The sequence below is a fragment of the Uranotaenia lowii genome, chromosome 2 (assembly GCF_029784155.1).
Source record: "Uranotaenia lowii strain MFRU-FL chromosome 2, ASM2978415v1, whole genome shotgun sequence".
Classification (NCBI taxonomy): domain Eukaryota; kingdom Metazoa; phylum Arthropoda; class Insecta; order Diptera; family Culicidae; genus Uranotaenia; species Uranotaenia lowii.
Genome location: NC_073692.1, coordinates 238,551,833 through 238,571,970, shown reverse-complemented (window position 1 = coordinate 238,571,970; position 20,138 = coordinate 238,551,833). Strand labels below are relative to the sequence as shown.

The following is a 20,138-nucleotide window of genomic DNA, read 5'->3' as shown; positions in this document are numbered from 1 at the left end:
ATAATTTGTGAGCATATCAACACTAGATTCACTGAACACCTATTTAGGTTTATAAATTTAGATGTTCCAAAAGTTTTTTTCCAACATCCACATGATAATTAATAGTTTTGAAAATTTTTCACGAATACGACGGCAAAAAACGCGTGCGCTACGAACCAGACGAAGCCTACTTCCTCGAAACAAAATGTAAAAACAGTTTTATTACAAAAAGCACAGAAATTAACATAAACTTGCTGCAAATGCTTTTCATTAAGAATTTTTGTCGTCTGGACAACATATTCTAGACCTGAATTACAAATTATAAAGATGTTTTCCTTACTTTTGCAGCCATTTTCTCTGAACTTTTAAGATGTTTAAAAATTAATTTACTTTTTAACATTTCGTTTTATTTTCTTATTTTATGAAAAATCTCGTATATTTTATATTAGTCATTGTTGTCAACTCCATTTTGTTATGCTTGCTGTTCCTAACTTTTCATAATTCTCTTTTGTTTCCTTCACTTTTTTTCATTTTATCAAGTGTTTTTATTCCAATCCCTTTGTTGGATTTCATTCTTTCTTTTTGTACTTTTTATCTTTTTTGATTTTCGTTCTTCGATTGATTCTAGTAAATATTGGGATTCATAACACACTATGTAATGTTATCGATCACACAAAGCAACAGAATTGACAATTTCCGAGGTGTGAATAATTGACATGCCCATTTTGACTAATTGCGGGGCTATGAATCCAAATACCTATACAATTTTTTTCTCTATAACCATTTTTTTATATTCTTGTCTTCTTATCGGGATATATCTTTGATATAAAAAAAACTCAACAACGTTCTTAGATGATGTCAGAAATTGTTAGATATAGTTTTTCTGGAGAATTTCCTCAAATTTACGAAATTTCACTTTTTTTCAAACAATTGTGTCTCTGTAACTAAAACAAGATTTCAAACATTGGAACCAAAAAAATTTTTGGCTGTTACTTGTTAAACTTTATTGAGTTGTGATTAAGACATTTAAAAAAAAACTTAACATTTTACTCGTTCAATCCCATTTTTGTGAATCATTTCATATTTGAATAACAATACATTCAACGAAAATACCTATTCTTAAAATAAAAAAAATTGCAATTACAACCGCAAACTGATAATTCTATCGGAAAATAATAATCTATCGGTAATAATGCAATTTGTTCTTCGATTTCTCAAAAACATACGGAGTATTCGTTACTTATCTTATAAATAAAAATGGACGCGTTTTATTTGTAACACCATCACGTATAAACGGTTGGTCGGAATGAAGTTAAATTTGGTATCCGAGAGTTTTTGGAGTCAGAGATGATTTGTATAATAGGTTCAAGTCTCACTATTTATCGAAGGAAGGTTCCCATACAATATAAACTTTAAATGGGACACAAGCCGTACAATGTAGTTTTGTTACGATCTTCATTTAAAAAGATTCGCGAGCACGATGAAGTAAAGGACATGTAGATGAAATTAAAAATTTATTACGATTTATTTATTAAAAGGTAAAACGAAGTTTACCGGGTCAACTAGTCTTATCCCAAAAATTGGAAAATCAATCAGAGTCAAGACTGCATAAAGTTGCCTAACTCTACTGAAACTTGAGCAACCAACAGCTGATTGACGAAATGTATCACACTCATAAAATTCTCTGCAATAAATCATAATTTGAAGAAACATAAATTTCAAACAGGGAGCTCGAACCTGTCTCAAACTTATACCAGAGAAGAATTCAAGTGAAGAACAATGGAAAAATCGTTTCAGCTGAATCAGCAGTTTTTATTTCACTCCCGCTTTAATCTTTTTTAAGCTAACTAGTAGACACTAATCGAAAGTGTGATCTAGAGCACTTCTGTTCGATTAAATCGTATAATAACCACAGCAAATGCCGACTTAAATTGAACGATTATCCATTAGGCGCTAGTGCCTTGCTTATGGCTTAAATAGTTACTCTAGCTTAGTGATCGGTTATTATGATTCATTCGTTGGCAGCCAAACAAACTAAGCTAAGCCGGCAACCCCTATTCATGCTCATTCCTACTGGTGAGGTAGAGTGCTCAGACGTCAGGCAACTGAACCGCGAGCTCATTTGTAGCGCTGAACGACAATAATAAATTGTGCCTACTCATCAAATTCAATTACCCACCCGATCGAATGAATGAAATCGAGAGAAGCATCGCGCTTATCGCTGGGATATTGACTTTTTAATAGCATTTGAATTCGATCCGCATCGTTTGAAATTGATAGCTTTCCGATAGATTGTTCATTGTTTATTTTTCGAGATCGTTTTTTATTTAATGTCATTTCTCCTTTCTTGTTTGTATTGCAGATATTGACGAATGTCAGGATCCCGCGATCGCCGCTCGATGCGTCGAAAATGCCGAATGCTGCAATCTACCGGCACATTTCGTGTGCAAGTGCAAGCCAGGGTTCGAGGGTGACGGCGAGGAACGGTGTACAGGTAAGAAGAACTTAAGACACGTAAATGTACAGAATATTTTGAAAAGTGGGTCCAAAATTACTTATTGAGAAAGAATATTTAAGACGTGTTCCAGCAAAATATTTCCGGGTCGAAAATCGTAATTGGCAGTTGGTTGTTGTAGGTCCAAAAAAACTCCTCACTAAACTCTGGTTGACCTCGAATCCAGCCCATTGTCGACCCATTTGAGGGCAATTCCCGCTCAATCGGTGGTCAACTACCAATCAGATCAAACCCAGACAATGGTCAATTCCCGAACGATGATAGCCGGAGGTCGTAGGTAGATGATTCGCTATCGATAGTGAATCCTTCAGTACATTCGTCGTAATTTAAAACAATGGACCCTGGATGATGGTCTATTTTCATCCGGGGACCATTCTGTATCGAGCAGTTCATATCTTCTGAGCTGTACTAGGTTACTCAGTGATAAAAATCAGCAAGGTCCAGAAGACAAACCATGTGTTGCTAGCGTTAGTTCGACTTCAGTCAATAATGCACACTGAAAATCGACTTCTTCTTCCCAACTACCATGTGCTAATTGATAGCATGCCACATGGCATTAGAAAAGCCTTTCAGTCGGAAGATGAATGACCAGGAAGTCAATGACAGCTGGAGAAAATTTATAAGTCGTTCGTGTGATGGGGAGTATCATTTATTCGATCGATTAGACCATGTGTCTACTTGTTTTCGGAGTGTCTGATCTATTCCAGAGGTAGACTACGATGACGGGGAAACAGAGAAATTTATGACCTCTGTCGGGTACAGCATGTGCTGAAATTTACAAAATGAATGGGTTTATTGTTGTTGTGGGTTCATATGAAATGAACCGAAAATTTATGACGGTGCAATTTGTTCGTTGTTGAACTTTGGCAACCGGAGGTCAGTTCCACAGATGAATGGAGCGATTAGTATCTAGTAGGTGAACCTGAAACTCTTCATTACCTGTCAGAAAAACTCATAAATGTTTGGGAGTCTAAGGTTCTACTTTCAAACTTATTCCCAAAATGAATAAGATAAAAGTTTAAAATCTTTATCATATCACATCACATTGAAAGCCAAAAAATTAACATAAATTTTGGAAACGAATAAAAACAACGAGATTTAATTCTAATAAAAATAATTTTAAAATTATCCTAAATCTACTGGAAGTCCATAAATATAAATAATTACCAATTTTCCACTTCTCTGGGACTTTTTATGAAATATAACCTGTATACAGTATCACATTTCATGAAAAGTTCAGGAGAAGTGTTACAGAAAAATCCAGGATAAGTGGGAAACCATTATGTATTAAGTATCAAGTAGCGCTGAATATCCAGTATAAAGCATAGTGGTTATTATCTGCTTTAATAAGCACTTTTGTTCCAATTCAAATCTGCAGTTGGATTTGGCCGGAGCCGTCTCAATAAGATGTTTTTGACCTGAATTACTCGAAAATAAGCTATGTTCGTTAAATGTCCTACCATGACAGTGTTCTTCTCTAAACTGAGCGTTTCAAATTCCTTACCAAATTTTGATGAACGGCCAAAATTATTCCAGAGTAACAATCTCGACTCAGAACAAAAGCCAAAACCTCGAAATCTTATCCCAGGTCCACAAATCTACTAAAGTTTTTTGTTAAAAATTCGGTCCCGAATACCAAATTTCAATAACATTAGTATTAGCTTGTCAGATTTTGTCCGATTTTTCCACTTTTTTGCGAAATCAATCGAATTTTTTGCAAAATATGCAATCTTTTTTTTTAATTTTCAGATATTTTAGATAGGCCTTAAGAAAAGCCAAGACCATAGGCAGAAATATTGGGATAATTGTAAATTTTGTATTTGCTTTCTTTTGATCGAAATACCAATTAAAATTAAAAAAAAGAAAGAGCTTTTACAATCACGTATTCTTGGCCAGAACTTGTGAAAATTTTATCAAAATAAAATGAAGGTTTTTTGGGAGTTATAAATATGATGTGTTTCGATAAGAAAAAACAACATTTAAATTGTTTTCTTGAAAATTTTAATCGAATAGTTTGGATATTGGCAGATATTGAGGAAAATAACCCGGATACGCACAGAGGTGGAAGTAAATTTTTGTACCAGTAACTCATTTTTTTTTTCTAAAAATGTATCTAAAAGTTTTTTTTTTATTTGTCACATATTTTGTATTTTTGCATTTTAATCTTGTTTTGTGAGATTATATTGGGTTATATTAGAAAAGATTACAGATACTGATACATGGCAATGCTTGATAATCTTTGAAATGTACTGTCTCAAAAAGTCTGCTACTTGGTGAGACAAATAGAAATTCGCTGTAGCACTTTTGCAGCATGTTTTTTAATTTTTCGAAAAAAATAGCAGTTTTTGAAAATAGTTGTAATCGTTTATAATAAAAATTCATGCCACAACCAAACAAAATCATGTATAAGGCATGCTCAGTTTGATGACATTTGCAAACCTGTTCCATCAAAAACTTTCTAAAAGACTTAAAAAATGTTTTTGTAATAGTAATGATCATTTTCAAGAAACAAAATTTGTTACCCACTTACTGGGTTGGTGATTAAATCAGATCAATATGACATTTGAGTGTTTTTTTTCTGTTTTCCACAGGGTCTGCTAAACAGAAGAAACCTTCGAAAAAATTTGTTTAACACATTCGAGACCGATTGCACACCGTGTGTGCAATGGAATTTTTGTGCCTTTGTCAGAACAATCTATAATTGTGAGTTAACTATTGCTCGGAAAAATAATATTTATATACCAATGGAATCCGCAAATGTACCAGTAAAGTACTTTGAGTACGAATGTCGTGAAAAGGCCTCCGTCTCGAATGGGTTAAAAGGCGTCATCCGTGATTTAGTGATAGAATTTTTAGAAGGAAAATAAAAAACATTTTTGTAGATAAGAGAATTTTTACTTTAGGTTATTTTCTCGTCTTTATTTCAATCGATTCGAAAAACTAATTGTGCCATTTGCATGGATAAACTTTTAGACTATTCGCATTCGGTTATCACAAAAATATCCGAAACTCAGTTATTAGAACCTAATTTAAACTTGAGGACCTGTTAATGCTGCATAACTTTGAACAGAACTCAAATTCAAATATCATAAAATAATTGACAACAATTAATTTGTATTCAGTAATGCAAATGAATGTAGAATTTTGTTTACCAAAATTTAAGATACATGATTTGATATCAAAACATTCTAATCAATCAGTTTAAGTAATTGCCCAGGAAACTTTACATAGAATTTAGTGAAGCAGTATTAGGCCCTTGGAGCCAAAAGGGTATAAGTAAAAGGTTGTCAGAATGCCTTGTTTTATCCGGGTTTTGCTCGGGTATTAAAAACAAAATTTTGGAATTGTCCGGCCCGGCCCGGTAGCCCGAATTTCATTTGAAAAAAAAGCCCGTATTTTGCCCGGATTTATTAACTTCATTTGGCAAATTAAAAAAAAAATTGTTGTCAAAATTTTTTATATATGCCTCCAAAAAGTATTTTTTCGAGCAAGTTTTATGAAAATTGTCATGGAAGGTTTTTTGGAAGCCTTTAATACGATTTGAAATCTATCGATGAAGTTTGATGACATTTTTTTTTCAATTATTTATATTTTCTTGATTTTTGATGAGCAATTTCTGGGTTTTGACAAAATTTGCCCGAATATTGCCCGGTCGTCAGTTTTGAAATCAAATGCCCGAATTTGGCCGGTTTTTATGTAAAATTGCAGGATTTGTCCGGACAGGATACGTACTGAAAAAAATCTGGCAACCTCAGTAAAAGTGCATAGAAGCTAATTTCCAGAAAACACGCTTTTAAGTTGTTATGTTTGGTCATTTTCCATATATTTTTTGAAAATTTGCGTTTTTTCTTTCAAACGAAATAGAATGTTAATAGAATTCTAAAAATATGAAGAATCGTTTGACATTATTAAATTAAAAACGACCATTTTTATGCTTATAAATCCCCTACCCCTTTGGCTCTTAGGGCCTCATATAATGTTGAATGAGTTTTGAATTAAGTCTTACAACAGTATAAAGCCAAAAGCTAATGGTTTTTCATCGATCCTGATTATCATTTTTTTTAAGATTTCCTTAAAAATTTTACCAGGGGTTTTGGTTTCAGATCCAGCTCGAAGTTAAGTTTTTTAATCAAGGTTTAAATATCAATGTAAGAATTTCATGAAGGAGGTCTTAGTATCAAAATTTTGATTCGGGATTCAAAATTAATATTTAAAATAAATATTCAATCAGAGTCAACTTGGAAACACAAACCAGAAGAAATCACAAATATATATAAACATACTACATGGTTCTTCAAACCTTCTCTTTGAATATAAATGTATAAACAAAATTTGGATTTATTTTAAAGATTTCATTTTTAGAAAAATATAGATCTCAATTTTTAAATTGAATTATTAGTACTAATTTTTTGTTGATCAAAGAAGTTGTACTTTATCTTCAAGTGAAAATTGAACAGTAAATATATTTTATTTGTTTGTTGTTTGTATACTGCAAATTCCCTAAACACAAAGTTTCAAACTCAAGTCTTTAGTTTTAATCGAGTTTACAAGAGTACAAAATAAATTTTATTTGTAAATATTTGACAAATTTTCACCTATGCTTAAAATGGTTATAATTGTGATTAAATAGAATAGCTTAAAAGGTGATACGGTCAAAATTTGGTCAAGCAAAAACGCGTGTAAAGCGGTGAAATTGTTTGTTTGAAAAATCTAATTAAATTTCTTTTTCAAGTTTAACTAGTATGTATAAAATTCAGGGAAAATATTCAGTTAGGCTTCCACTTTTCCAAATCCGAATTGCCGGGCCTTACGTTTAACCCCTGCTATCAGATTTTGTACAGCCACCTTGTCCACCTTCTTTACCGCAGAAAGCCAGTTTGCCTTGAACTGCTGCTCGTCCTTAGTAGTTTTTTTTGGTCTTCTTTAGGTTCCGCTTGACAATAGCCCTGTATTTCTCAATTGGGCGGAGCTCTGGCGTGTTGGGAGGGTTCTTGTCCTTGGGAACCACCTGCACGTTGTTGGCGGTGTACCACTCCATGGCCTTTTTACCGTAATGGCTAGATGCCACATCCGGCCAAAACAGTACGGAACAACCATGTTTCTTCAGGAAAGGCAGCAGACGTTTATTCAAACACTCTTTCACGTAAATTTCTTGGTTGACACTCCCGGAAGCTATGAAAATGCTGCTTTTCAAGCCACAGGTACAGATGGCTTGCCAAACCAGATATTTCTTCGCGAACGTTGACAGTTTCATGGGCTTGAAAATATCTGCTACCCTTTCCCTTCCTTTTGCCGTATAAAACTCTTGTCCCGGAAGCTGCTTGTAGTCGGCTTTGACGTAGGTTTCGTCGTCCATTACCACGCAGTCAAACTTCGTCAGCATAGTCGTGTACAGCCTCCGGGATCGCGCTTTGGCCGTCGTATTTTGTTTATCATCGCGATTTGGAGTCACTTCCTTCTCCTAAGTCGATAGTCTGGCTCGTTTTTTGGCTCGATGGACGGTTGAAGACGATACACCCAGCTTATTTGCGGCATCTCGGAGAGAGAGGTTAGGATTTCGCTTGAAACTACCGGCAACTCTCTACCGGCAGCGGCTTCCGGTTTTCGGTTTCCCCCCGATCCAGACTTCCTGGCTGTCGACAAACGTTCCCCAAACATTTTAATTACATTTGTAACGGTTGATTTGGAAACTTTTAGCGATTTTGCCAGCTTTGCCAGCGTGCGAGTAGCTCGGATTTTCGCGAAGCGCGAGCAAAATTTTGATACGCTGCTCTTCTTCCTTGGACGGCATTTTGACAACTGAAGAGTGAATTCCAAAATCAAAATAGAAGCAACATTCTACACACACACACACACACCTTCAAAATGAGGGGTGTTCAGGCTTTTCAAATGCAAAATTGAAAGAAATACGTCAAGCTGATATTGACCAAATTTTGACCGTATCACCCTTTAGCCTTCAATCTCCTTCGAAGCAAGCAGAAGAAGAAGAAGAAAATAATTTCCTCATTTTCTTTTTAATTCATTGTCATTAACTCAAAAACTTCTCCCACAGACATCGACGAATGCCGCGACCCGCAGGCATGCGGTATCAACGCCGAATGCGTCAACCTGCCGGGCAACTACACCTGTCTCTGTCGGGATGGGTTCGTCGGTGATCCCTACAATGGGTGCGTCGACGTGGACGAGTGCTCTCAGCCGGGAGTTTGCGGACCAGGTGCCATATGTACGAATGTGGAGGGCGGTTATCGCTGCGACTGCCCTTCCGGATTCGATGGTGACGCACGCTCGGCCCAAGGTTGCGCGGATTTCGACGAGTGCACGCGATCGCCGTGCGGTAGGAATGCACTGTGCCGGAACGAGGTGGGGAGCTTTCGCTGCGAATGTCCCGAAGGGTTTCATGGCGATGCTATGACGGATTGTCAAGGTAAATGTGTGTCATAAAAAGGAAGATTTCCAAGGAGCCAGAGTAAATTTGTGTTACTATTTATGTCTGGAGTATGCATCGTAGCTCTTCAACTCTTCCACCGCCTGCACTGCGCTGGTATTGTGAGCAAGAGAGAGCAGCAATATGTAATCCGCTTCAATGCACTTCACCAACAACCAAAACATGCAAATCTTCATATCTCTAACAACCATTTTCTCATTTTCATTATTTTATCGCAATCGCCTACATCGAATTCGGCTGAATCCGGCAACAACCATTAAATGCTCACTACGCTTATCAATCGACATCGGTCGTTTTTTTGGGCAATACGCTATGGGAATGCAATCAAATCAACCAAACAAACTAACATTCCATCGTTACACCGAACCAAAAATACAACAAAAAAAATATTGCACCAAACACCAACACCCAACTTAACACCGCAGACATTGACGAATGCTCGAATAATCCATGTGCGGAGGGGGCTCGGTGTACGAATACGCCGGGTGGCTTCCGGTGCAGTTGTCCATTGGGTATGACCGATTCGGCCGGCGATGGCAACTGCGTCGATATTAACGAGTGTGCAAAAGATAATGCTTGCGGAGAGAACGCCAAATGTCTCAACTTTCCCGGTTCATACAAGTGCTTGTGCCCACAGGGTTTCCAAGGACGGGGTGAATTGTTCTGCAAAAGTTAGTAATTTCATTTAATATTTAGTTCCATGGTGTACACACGCGGTGCAAACCAATGACGGTATGGAGTTCAATTTGATATCTAAGAAAAGCACAACATACCCTCGTTGGTTTCCCCTTTTGCTTTGTTTGCTAATTCACAAACACTTCCACATCCATACACACAAAACACATTCTCTTGTTATAGATGTAAACGAATGCTTAGATAATCCGTGCGGCGAGAATGCAATCTGCACGGATACGGTCGGTAGCTTTGTATGTTCCTGCAAACCTGACTACACGGGAGATCCATTTCGTGGATGTGTTGACATCGACGAGTGTACGGCGTACGACAAACCATGTGGCAATCATGCCATTTGCGAGAATGCTAATCCAGGGTTCAACTGCCTATGCCCGCAAGGGTACGTGGGCAAACCGAATGCGAAGATTGCCTGCGAACAGGCCGATGTCAATGTGCTCTGTCGAAGCAACTTCGATTGTACCAACAATGCGGAATGTATCGAGGGTCAATGTTTCTGTCAAGATGGCTTCGAGCCTCAGGGATCGAGCTGTATTGATGTTGACGAATGCCGAATGAATAGTAACATCTGTGGACCGTCAGCAGTGTGTGTTAACACACCTGGTTCATTTCGATGTGATTGCGAAGCAGGATTTATTGGAATGCCACCTCGGATACAGTGCAAGACTCCTTGTGCCGATGTCAAGTGTGGTAAGAACGCGTACTGCAAAGCTGAAGGACAAGAAGCGTTTTGTATTTGCGATGAAGGGTGGACTTTCAATCCAGCTGACATTGGTGCCGGCTGTGTTGACGTTAACGAATGCGATTCTGCGCAAGGACCAAACGGACGATGTGGCGTGAATGCAATTTGTACAAATCAACCAGGTAGTTACTCGTGTCAGTGTCCGCCAGGGTTCACTGGAGACGCCAATCGTCAGTGTCATGATATTGATGAATGCTCAAGACCAAATGCTTGCGGAGAAAATGCAATTTGCAAAAATCTGGAAGGTACCCACGAATGTTCCTGTCCACCGGGTTCTATTGCCGATCCTGATCCTACTGTTAGATGTATTGCCATTGTAACTTGTACCAAAGATCATGACTGCCCAGGAAATGCTATTTGTGATGCTCAAAAACGCTGTCTATGTCCGGAACCTAACATAGGAAACGATTGTCGACACCCTTGTGAAAACACTGCTTGTGGACCTCATTCACACTGCATGCTGGTCAATGGGGAAGCTCAATGTTTGTGTAGTGAAGGATTCACTGGCCATCCAAGTCAATGCGTGGATATCAATGAATGCGCGGCAAATCCTTGTCCAGCAGGAGCTATCTGTACAAATTTGCCTGGTGGATACACTTGCCAGTGTCCGGGTGGAAGCTCAGGAGATCCTTATTCAGGTGGTTGTTCGAAGTCAGCGTTACAGACATGCAATGATAAAAACCCTTGCCCTAATGGAGAAAAATGTATTAATGATGTGTACAGTGGCAACAGCGTATGTATTTGCGGCCAAGGTTACAAAAGAAACGCACAGGGTGTTTGCAAAGATATCAACGAATGCAAAGATCCAAACAAACCGGCTTGTGGAATTAATGCAATTTGCAAAAATCTGCCTGGCAGTTACGAGTGTCAATGTCCACCAGGTTTTAATGGAAATCCTTTCCAATCCTGTGAAGAATGCAACAGCTTGGAGTGCAAATGCCCGGCTCCTTACAAATTTGTCGACGGAAACTGTGTATTGGATAGTTGTTCACCAGATGGTAAGTGTCCAGGTGGTGCCGAGTGCATCACCATTACTGGAGGTGTAAGCTACTGTGCCTGCCCTAAAGGGTTCCGTACGGAGGCCGACGGCAAATGTCAGGACATTGATGAGTGCGCCGAAGGTCAACAAGTGTGTGGTTATGACGCAATTTGTATGAACACAATCGGAGGTTATGAATGCAAATGTCCTCTGGGTTATTCAGGAGATGCTTACAATGGCCTGTGCGCCCTGGCTCAGAAACGATGCTCTGCGGATCGCGAATGTGGATCAAATGAGAAGTGTGTTCAACCCGGAGAATGCGTATGTCCACCACCATTCTATATGGATGCGTACGATGGAAATAAATGTAAAAGCCCTTGTGAACGGTTTCCTTGCGGAATTAATGCAAAATGTACACCAACCGATCCGCCACAATGTATGTGCGAAGTGGGCTTCAAAGGTGATCCACTCACAGGCTGCGTAGATGATGATGAATGTGCAAACACTCCTTGTTCCTACGGAGCGCAGTGCGTCAATCAAAAGGGAGGCTACAAATGCATTTGTCCAAAGGGTATGGTCGGTGACGCTTATAAGGGCGGCTGTATTCTGGAAGAAGGATCCGTTAAAAGCCAGTGTAGACGAAACGATGATTGCGCAGATACGCTAGCATGTGAAAGAGGAACATGTGTAAGTCCATGCAGCAGTTTGCTCTGTGGAAAGAATGCCTATTGCGAACCAGAAAAACATGCAGCTTGGTGTCGTTGTCGAGTTGGATTCGTTGAAGGACCAAATGGAGACTGTGTTTCGCGTAAGTGAAAACTAGTAAACAGTATACCTACATATAGATCAATCAATTTCATATTGTTTATTTACAGAATGTAACGGTTATATGTGTGGCCACGGTGCCATGTGTATTGTGACTAACAATGGACCAACCTGCAAGTGTCCACCTGGAGAGCTTGGTAATCCCTTCCCGGGCGGTTCATGCGTTACAGATCAGTGCTCTTCAAATCGACCATGTTCCGAGCCACAGGTGTGTATTAATGGTCGGTGCAAGCAGAAATGCGAAGGCATTGTTTGCGGTATCGGAGCAACGTGTGACAGCGCCACTGGTAAATGCGTTTGTGAACCATTCTTTGTCGGTAATCCGGAAATGCTGTGTATGCCACGTAAGTTAATTTGTTTGTTCGATATAATCGTTCCCAATAATTGTGAATGAAAAAATACGAATTTAACATACTATGTAAAATAGTCGTAAAATGTGGGTATCAATCCCGACATAAGCCAAACAACTCAATTACTTTTTTCTTGAAATTTTAAATAATTATGATAGATTCGATGTTTTATACTTAAATTACTGTTTCCTAATGACATTCATCCCTTTTCAGCGGTAACAACTCCAGCTTGTGAGCCAGGTTGCGGAAAGAATGCACACTGCGAGTATGGTGTAGTGCAGAATAGTTGTGTTTGCAATCAAGGAACGAGCGGCAACCCGTACGTCGGTTGCGATGTGAAACAGCTCAAGACATGCAGTCGAACGTCGTGTGGTAAAAATGCTGAATGCCGTGAGACGCTCAATTCCGTTGAGTGTGTTTGTCCGAATGGCTACTTGGGTAATCCTTACGTCCTGTGTAACGATATTGATGAATGTTCGACAAGTAACGTTTGCGGAGAAGGAGCGATATGTATCAACACAGCAGGAAGCTTCGACTGTCGCTGTCAGCCAGGTTTTGCAGGCAATCCGTTTGTTATGTGCTCACAGGTTGAAAAGAATCTCTGTGATAACCCGAGACGGTGTCAGTGTGGGAAGAAAATCCAATGTCCTCCTGGCTACACGTGTGAACGAGGATTGTGTAAAGATCTATGTGCCAAAACAAACTGCGGTCCAAGAGCTGCATGCGATTCGGGTAAATGCGTTTGTCCACCAGGCTACACAGGGAATCCGAAGGATCTGCAGAAAGGTTGCATTCAAGAGGGACAATGCGAAAACGATGGAGACTGTCAAAACAAAGAAATTTGTTTCCAATTCGGTAAAGGAGTGCGAAAGTGTGTCGATGCCTGCAGTAAACTACAGTGTGGTCCAAATGCCCTCTGTGTATCAAATGACCATCGATCGACCTGCATATGTGCTAGTGGTTACACTGGAACTCCAGGAGATTTGATGTTAGGTTGCCAGAAGGAAGCCAAAATCGTCGAAGGATGCAAAGAAGATGCCGACTGTTCAGGAGGGAAGATCTGTGCAATGACCGAAACCGGTCTACGATCTTGTATTAATCCGTGCAGCGTAGTTGAATGCGGCAATAACGAAGTTTGTAAGCCTGATGAAAGCAATAATCCCATATGTCATTGCAAGGAAGGATTCCTCTGGAACCCCGTATCTTCATCATGTGAAAAACCATCGATTCCAGATTGCACCAGCGATAACGATTGCCATCAAGTTGCTGCATGTCGTCAAGACGAGCTGGGAATTCTTAAATGCAAGCCTGTTTGTGCAGAATTTACTTGTCCAGCGAATTCGGTTTGCGTAAGTTCAAATCACAAGGGCAGTTGCCAATGCTTACCCGGATACACTGGAAATCCAAACGATAGAAATGGATGCCGTCCCGAACTTCAGAACAAGTGTCTGACCAGTGCTGAATGTTCAGAATCAGATACTTGCGTTACCTACAATGGAGCTCTATCTTGCAGGCCCGCGTGTGATGGGGTTCAGTGCGGCCCTCATGCTATTTGTGTAAGCAACAATCACAATGCCCAATGTCAGTGTCCACCAGGATCGTACGCAGGGGATCCGTATGATTTAAAGAAGGGTTGTCAATCGGTGCCATGTGTTTACAATAACGACTGTCCGCCAACGCAAATGTGCAACCGGATGACACACACTTGCTACGATATTTGTCAAGAGGATACTTGCGGTGACAACGCTGTGTGTATTGCAGAAAACCATCGCTCGATATGTCAATGCCCGCCAGGATTTAAGCCAAATCCGATAGCTGATGTAGAATGTACTCCGCTTAGATCGTGTGACCCGAATCCGTGTCACCCGTCAGCGATTTGTGAAGCTGGACCAGATGGACACATATGCAAATGTCACGTTGGCGAAGTTGGCGATCCTTTGACTGGTTGTAGACCCGAAGGAGATTGTCCGAATGGCGATTTACAGTGTCCGGAAAATTCGGCTTGTATCAATGGAAAATGTGTAGATCCTTGTGCCAATGCTTGCGGAGTCAATGCGAAATGTACAGTCGTTAACAGGGCTCCAGTTTGCAGTTGTAGATCAAAATATGTACCCGGAGTGACGGGATCTGCCAAGGATGGTTGTGTGCGATTAGCTAGCGAATGTTTGAATGATCTGGATTGTGGCGGAGATGTTTGCCAGAATGGGCAATGTATGATTGCTTGTCGAAATTCTAAGGATTGTTCAGGAGGAGAACGATGTGTGAATAGTGTCTGTACTCAACCATGTTCAAGCCACAGCCAATGTTCGGAAGGGCAGGCTTGTATTGGTGGAAGCTGTTTGATTGGATGCAGAAGCAATAGAGATTGCGGAGATTCGAAGGCGTGTATCAACAGTAAGTGTAGAGATCCGTGTGAAACGGAAGGTGCATGTGGACCTAATGCGCTGTGCAGTGTAGTGAATCACGCACCCAGCTGCCAATGTCCACCAGGATTTGAAGGTAACCCTATCCCTGAACAAGGCTGTGTTCGGATGCCTTCATCTTGTACGGTATCGAGTGAATGTGCCGCGGGACACATGTGTATAGCCAATCAGTGTAACCTTCCGTGCTCGGAAAACACAGCTTGTGCTGTAGGAGAAAGATGTCACAACAGTATGTGTGCCAAGGTTTGCTACACAAACAATAACTGCTTACCAGGTGAAGTTTGTAGTGAAGCTGGAACCTGCCAACCAGGATGCAATACAGATGCCGACTGCCCATCACAAAAAGTATGCTTAGCGTCGAAATGCAAATGCATGAAAGGATTTATTGGAACTCCATTTGGATGCTCAGACATTGATGAATGTTCTGAAAATCCCTGCCATCCTTCAGCTAAATGTGAGAATATACCGGGATCTTATCGATGTGCTTGTCCGGAGGGAATGGTTGGCGATGCCTACTCGAACCCGGGATGTCGATCACCAAATCAGTGCTTCAAAAACAGTGACTGCGCTAGTAATTTGGCTTGTGTTGAAGGAAAATGTAAAGATTCATGTCAAGTCACTCAGTGTGGAACAAATGCAGAATGCCACATCGTTGACCATATCGCCACTTGCGAATGTCCACCAGGTCATCTGGGAGATGCTCGGGATGTTACAGTGGGATGCTTCCGAGTCGAATGTTTGAACAGCGAGGACTGCGGACAGGACAGACAATGCCAAAGTGAAACTAACAAATGCATCAATCCATGTGAATATGTAGACTGTGGAAAGGGAGCTTGTCACATTGTCGATCACCAGGCAGTGTGCGAATGCTTCCAAGGATACGAGAATGTTGGAGGACGATGCGAGGATGTTGATGAATGCCGCGTTAATCCTTGCCATACGAGCGCTGTTTGTCAAAATACTGCCGGCAGCTACAGTTGTCTGTGCCCAGATGGACTTGTAGGGGATCCAATAAATAGTGGTTGTCGAAATCCTGATGAATGTATTACTAACTCAGACTGTCCAACTAATGCCATGTGTGAAAAATCACGTTGCACAAATCCATGCTCAATCAAAAATGCCTGCGGTGAAAATGCTATGTGCACTGCTGTGTCCCATGCAGCTGTATGCGACTGCCCTCTGAATTCAAGAGGTAACCCTAAGGTTAGCTGTTTGAAGGTACAATGTTCAGAAAGCAACGACTGTGCAGCGAGCGAAACTTGTATCAACTTTAAATGTGTTGATCCCTGTTCATTGAAGAACGCTTGCGGCCAAAACTCGAACTGCGTATCAGAAAATCATCTCGCAATATGTTCTTGTCAACCGGGAACTACGGGTAATCCTCTGTTAGGCTGTGTACCTCTTCAATACTGTAACAACGATCAACAGTGCCCGGCGGGAACGAAATGTAACGCGGGAGTCTGCTGCACGCTTTGTTCGAGCAATCGAGATTGTATTTCTGATCAAATGTGTATCCAAGGTGTGTGTCAGCCAACGTGTCGATCAAATTCAACCTGTCCAGATTTTCAGTTTTGTCAGAACAACATTTGTACTCAAGAATTCAAATGCCGTGCGGATACCGATTGCGATATCGATGAAACATGTTTGACGGATGCCGATGGTCGTTCGAAATGCATCAATGCTTGTGCTGGACGTGTTCTTTGCGGAAGAAATGCTGAGTGCTCAGCTAGAGAACATTCGGCCGTTTGTGACTGCAAGCCTGGATTTTTCCAAGATAACGCCGGAATATGTCGCAAGATTGAATGTGAGCAAGATGATGATTGTTCGAATGATAAAACATGTGAAAACCATTCCTGCAAAATTGCTTGTTTGATAGGCGAACCTTGTGGCGCTAATGCTTATTGCTCGTCGGAGAATCATAAACAAACTTGTTACTGTCAACCAGGCTTTACTGGTGACCCAAAACAGGGTTGTAGCTTGATTGATTTTTGTAAGCAGGCTCCATGCGGTCCCAACGCTAAATGTAGAAACAGTCGAGGATCCTACCGATGTTCCTGTTCAGCAGGAATGGTTGGAGATCCATACAGCAGCGGATGTAAAAAAGCAGCCGAATGCGAAACTAATGCCGACTGCCCTGATGCTGCTGAATGTAACAAATCGAATGGAGAACCCAAGTGTCGGGATGCATGCGAGAACAAATCTTGCAATCCAAATGCCGAATGCCACACAAAAAATCATCAGCCCACATGTGTTTGTCGAAGTGGATTTGAGCCAGATCCTGATGATCCAATCAACGGATGTCGAGCCATTTTGGCATCGTGCAAAACAAAGAACGATTGTCCCGAAAACTCCTACTGCTATGGTGAAATATGCAAACGTAAGTATTCTAATCAGCCTGTATTTTTTCTACAACTATATGTCCTTTATACTCTGATTCTGTTGATTTTCCCTTCAAGTTCAAATAGGAATCAAAACAGCTACCGACAACTTCAAGTGAGTTCGTCTCTGAATCAAAAAAAAACTATCGTTTAGATCAATCGAGCACTTCATACATATCAATCTCGCAAAAACACTGCTCAGAAAATCACTTCAAACAATGAACCACTCAACTTAAAACTGATTAATACTTCACCAGATCATTTCTGCACCTACAGTGGTGTAACCAAAATCAACTCTTAAAACCCAAACGATTCTAACCAATCAATCACAAGAATCGATTTCACACCAAAAACCAAATCGCACATTGTTCTAATGTGTCTAATCCAAACCAAACACAACAGCGTACTTTCCGAGTTATTCTTTTCTTTATTTCAGAAAAAAATCTTAAATGCTTGTTTCAAATCTGTACTGATCTCAACCTATTTTCACAGCGGCTTGTACGGTTACCGAAGAATGCAACCAGGACGAAGTTTGCTCCAAAGGACAATGTATCAATCCGTGCCACGAACCGAACGCCTGCGGCATGAATGCCAAATGTCTGATGTATGGTCATTTCAAACAGTGTTCTTGCCCTTCCGGATTCACTGGCGACCCAGCGCTGGAATGTGTGAGAAGTAAGCATTCTTTTTTCTTCGATCTTTTACAAGTTTGATAACAGAACTAAATGGACTTTTTTTAACTACAGTTCCAGTCTTGTGCGTTTCCAACGCTGATTGCGTTGAAGGAACAAGCTGCCACGACTCGATGTGTTTGCCGCGTTGCGGAACCGATTTAGAGTGTGCTCAGAACGAAAAGTGCATTGGAAACAATTGCATGTGTAAGTATTTTGATCGAACAAGTATTTTTCGATATGTCAATGAATGCATTGTTTTCAAATTACAGTAACGTGTCGATTGGATAACGACTGTTTCTTGGGTCACATTTGCTTGAACGGAAGATGTGTCTATGGATGCCATACGGATGATGATTGCAGTGCTAGTGAAACTTGTCGAAACAACCATTGTACCAATCCCTGTCAGGAGAATCCGTGTGGACCAAATGCGGCATGTTCGGTTGTCAATCACCGTGCAAGCTGTTCTTGTATCAACGGAATGGTGCCGAGCCCAACCGCTAAGATTGGATGCGTTAGAGCGCCTGCATTGCAATGTACGGAAAATCGAGATTGCGCACCAGGTACTTCCTGTATCGAAAATTTGTGCCGACCAGTTTGTGCGAACGATCAAGGGTGCTTGAATAACGAACGATGTGATCGGGGAACTTGTAAGCCTATTTGTCGCCGCGATGATGACTGTCGAACGGGAGAAGTTTGTCAAGGTCAAACGTGTATGATCGGATGCCGCTCGAACAATGGCTGCCCAGCTCAACTTGCCTGTATCAATCAACAGTGCACAGATCCTTGCCAGGAACCGACGGCTTGTGGAACGAATGCTGTTTGTTCGGTGGTGAATCATAGGAAGCAATGCAGCTGTCCACCACCACTGAATGGAGACCCATTGGTTGGATGTCGGTCAGAGCAAAGATCTTGCCAAGCTAGAACTGATTGTCCGAAAGGTCAAGCATGCTACGGCAATACGTGTATGCAAACTTGTCGAAACGACCAAAACTGCCTAACTGATGAACGCTGTATAAGAGGAACTTGTAGAACCGTTTGTAATAGCGATGCTTCATGTTCGGAAGGATTGATTTGTGAAAATCGTGTCTGCCAAGCTGGATGTCGAACAGACAACAACTGTCCAACAAACCAGGCTTGTATCAACAAGCAGTGTACCGATCCTTGTACAGTTCTTGGACAGTGCGGAACCTGCTCAGAGTGTTCTGTTGTCAATCATGGAGTTCAGTGTAGCTGCCCTAATGGATATCTCGGTAATCCACTGGTTTCATGTTCTCCACCGCCACAAAAATGTAACTCTTATTGCTATTGTGATGAAGAAGGTGTATTCTGTGCAGACAAATGTAGACAAGCCAAGGACTGTGCATGTGGTCAAACATGTTCGCGAGGCAGATGTCGAACGAAATGTAATCCGGGTTCATGCCCTACAGGCCAATTGTGTCAGAACGGAGCATGTATAGCCGGATGCAGGTCAAATGCAGATTGCTCAGGCGAACGATCATGTGTGAATAAGAAGTGTATCGACCCATGCGAAGGTGGAAGGGCTTGTGGTAAAAATGCTCTATGCCAAGTGGCAGACCACCAGGCACTTTGCCTGTGCCCTGACGGTTTCCATGGAGATCCTCGAACAGGCTGTGAACAATACGAATGTCAAACGAACGATAACTGCGATCTTGATAAGAAATGTGTATCTGGGAAATGTACGAACCCCTGTCTGGAGAACGACGCGTGCGGCTTAAATGCGCAGTGCCGTGTCGTTAACCGACAGGCACAATGTTCGTGTACTCCGGGCTTCTTCGGAAATGCTCGGCAGGAATGTCAACCGGTGCAGAAAAATAGCTGCTCGCAGAATCCTTGCGGAGAGAATACTATATGCCGAGAAGATTCTGCCGGATATGAATGTACCTGTCAGCCGGGATGTATGGGCGATCCTGCCAAAGGTTGTCTGTGTCAGGCAAAGCAGACGAACAAGTGTCACGATTTCCATTGCGGAAAAAATGCCATCTGTCGAGTCACTGCCTACGAACAACCGGAGTGCTACTGTCCACCATTGTATCCGGGAGGAGATCCATATCATGAATGTAAGTTATCGAACCTACCACTGAATCATGGTTTGTCTCATCGTTCCTAATGAACTCAGC

At 41.0% G+C, this 20,138-nt stretch overlaps 1 protein-coding gene across 18 annotated transcripts in view; it reads left to right on the top strand.

Moving 5' to 3' along the window:
• The window catches only part of LOC129743777 (uncharacterized), a 405,430-nt gene that overhangs the window by 297,654 nt on the left and 87,638 nt on the right, over positions 1-20,138 (top strand). For 15 of the 18 annotated variants that reach the window (XM_055735946.1, XM_055735954.1, XM_055735944.1 and 12 more), the window contains exons 6-14: positions 2,342-2,473; positions 8,547-8,918; positions 9,365-9,610; positions 9,798-12,158; positions 12,226-12,519; positions 12,739-17,325; positions 17,819-18,001; positions 18,073-18,204; positions 18,270-20,078. In XM_055735946.1, coding sequence (XP_055591921.1) covers positions 2,342-2,473; positions 8,547-8,918; positions 9,365-9,610; positions 9,798-12,158; positions 12,226-12,519; positions 12,739-17,325; positions 17,819-18,001; positions 18,073-18,204; positions 18,270-20,078 — 10,116 coding nt within the window. The remainder of the gene's footprint in view (positions 1-2,341; positions 2,474-8,546; positions 8,919-9,364; positions 9,611-9,797; positions 12,159-12,225; positions 12,520-12,738; positions 17,326-17,818; positions 18,002-18,072; positions 18,205-18,269; positions 20,079-20,138) is intronic. The other 3 variants (XM_055735956.1, XM_055735951.1, XM_055735942.1) reach the window with 2 other exon arrangements.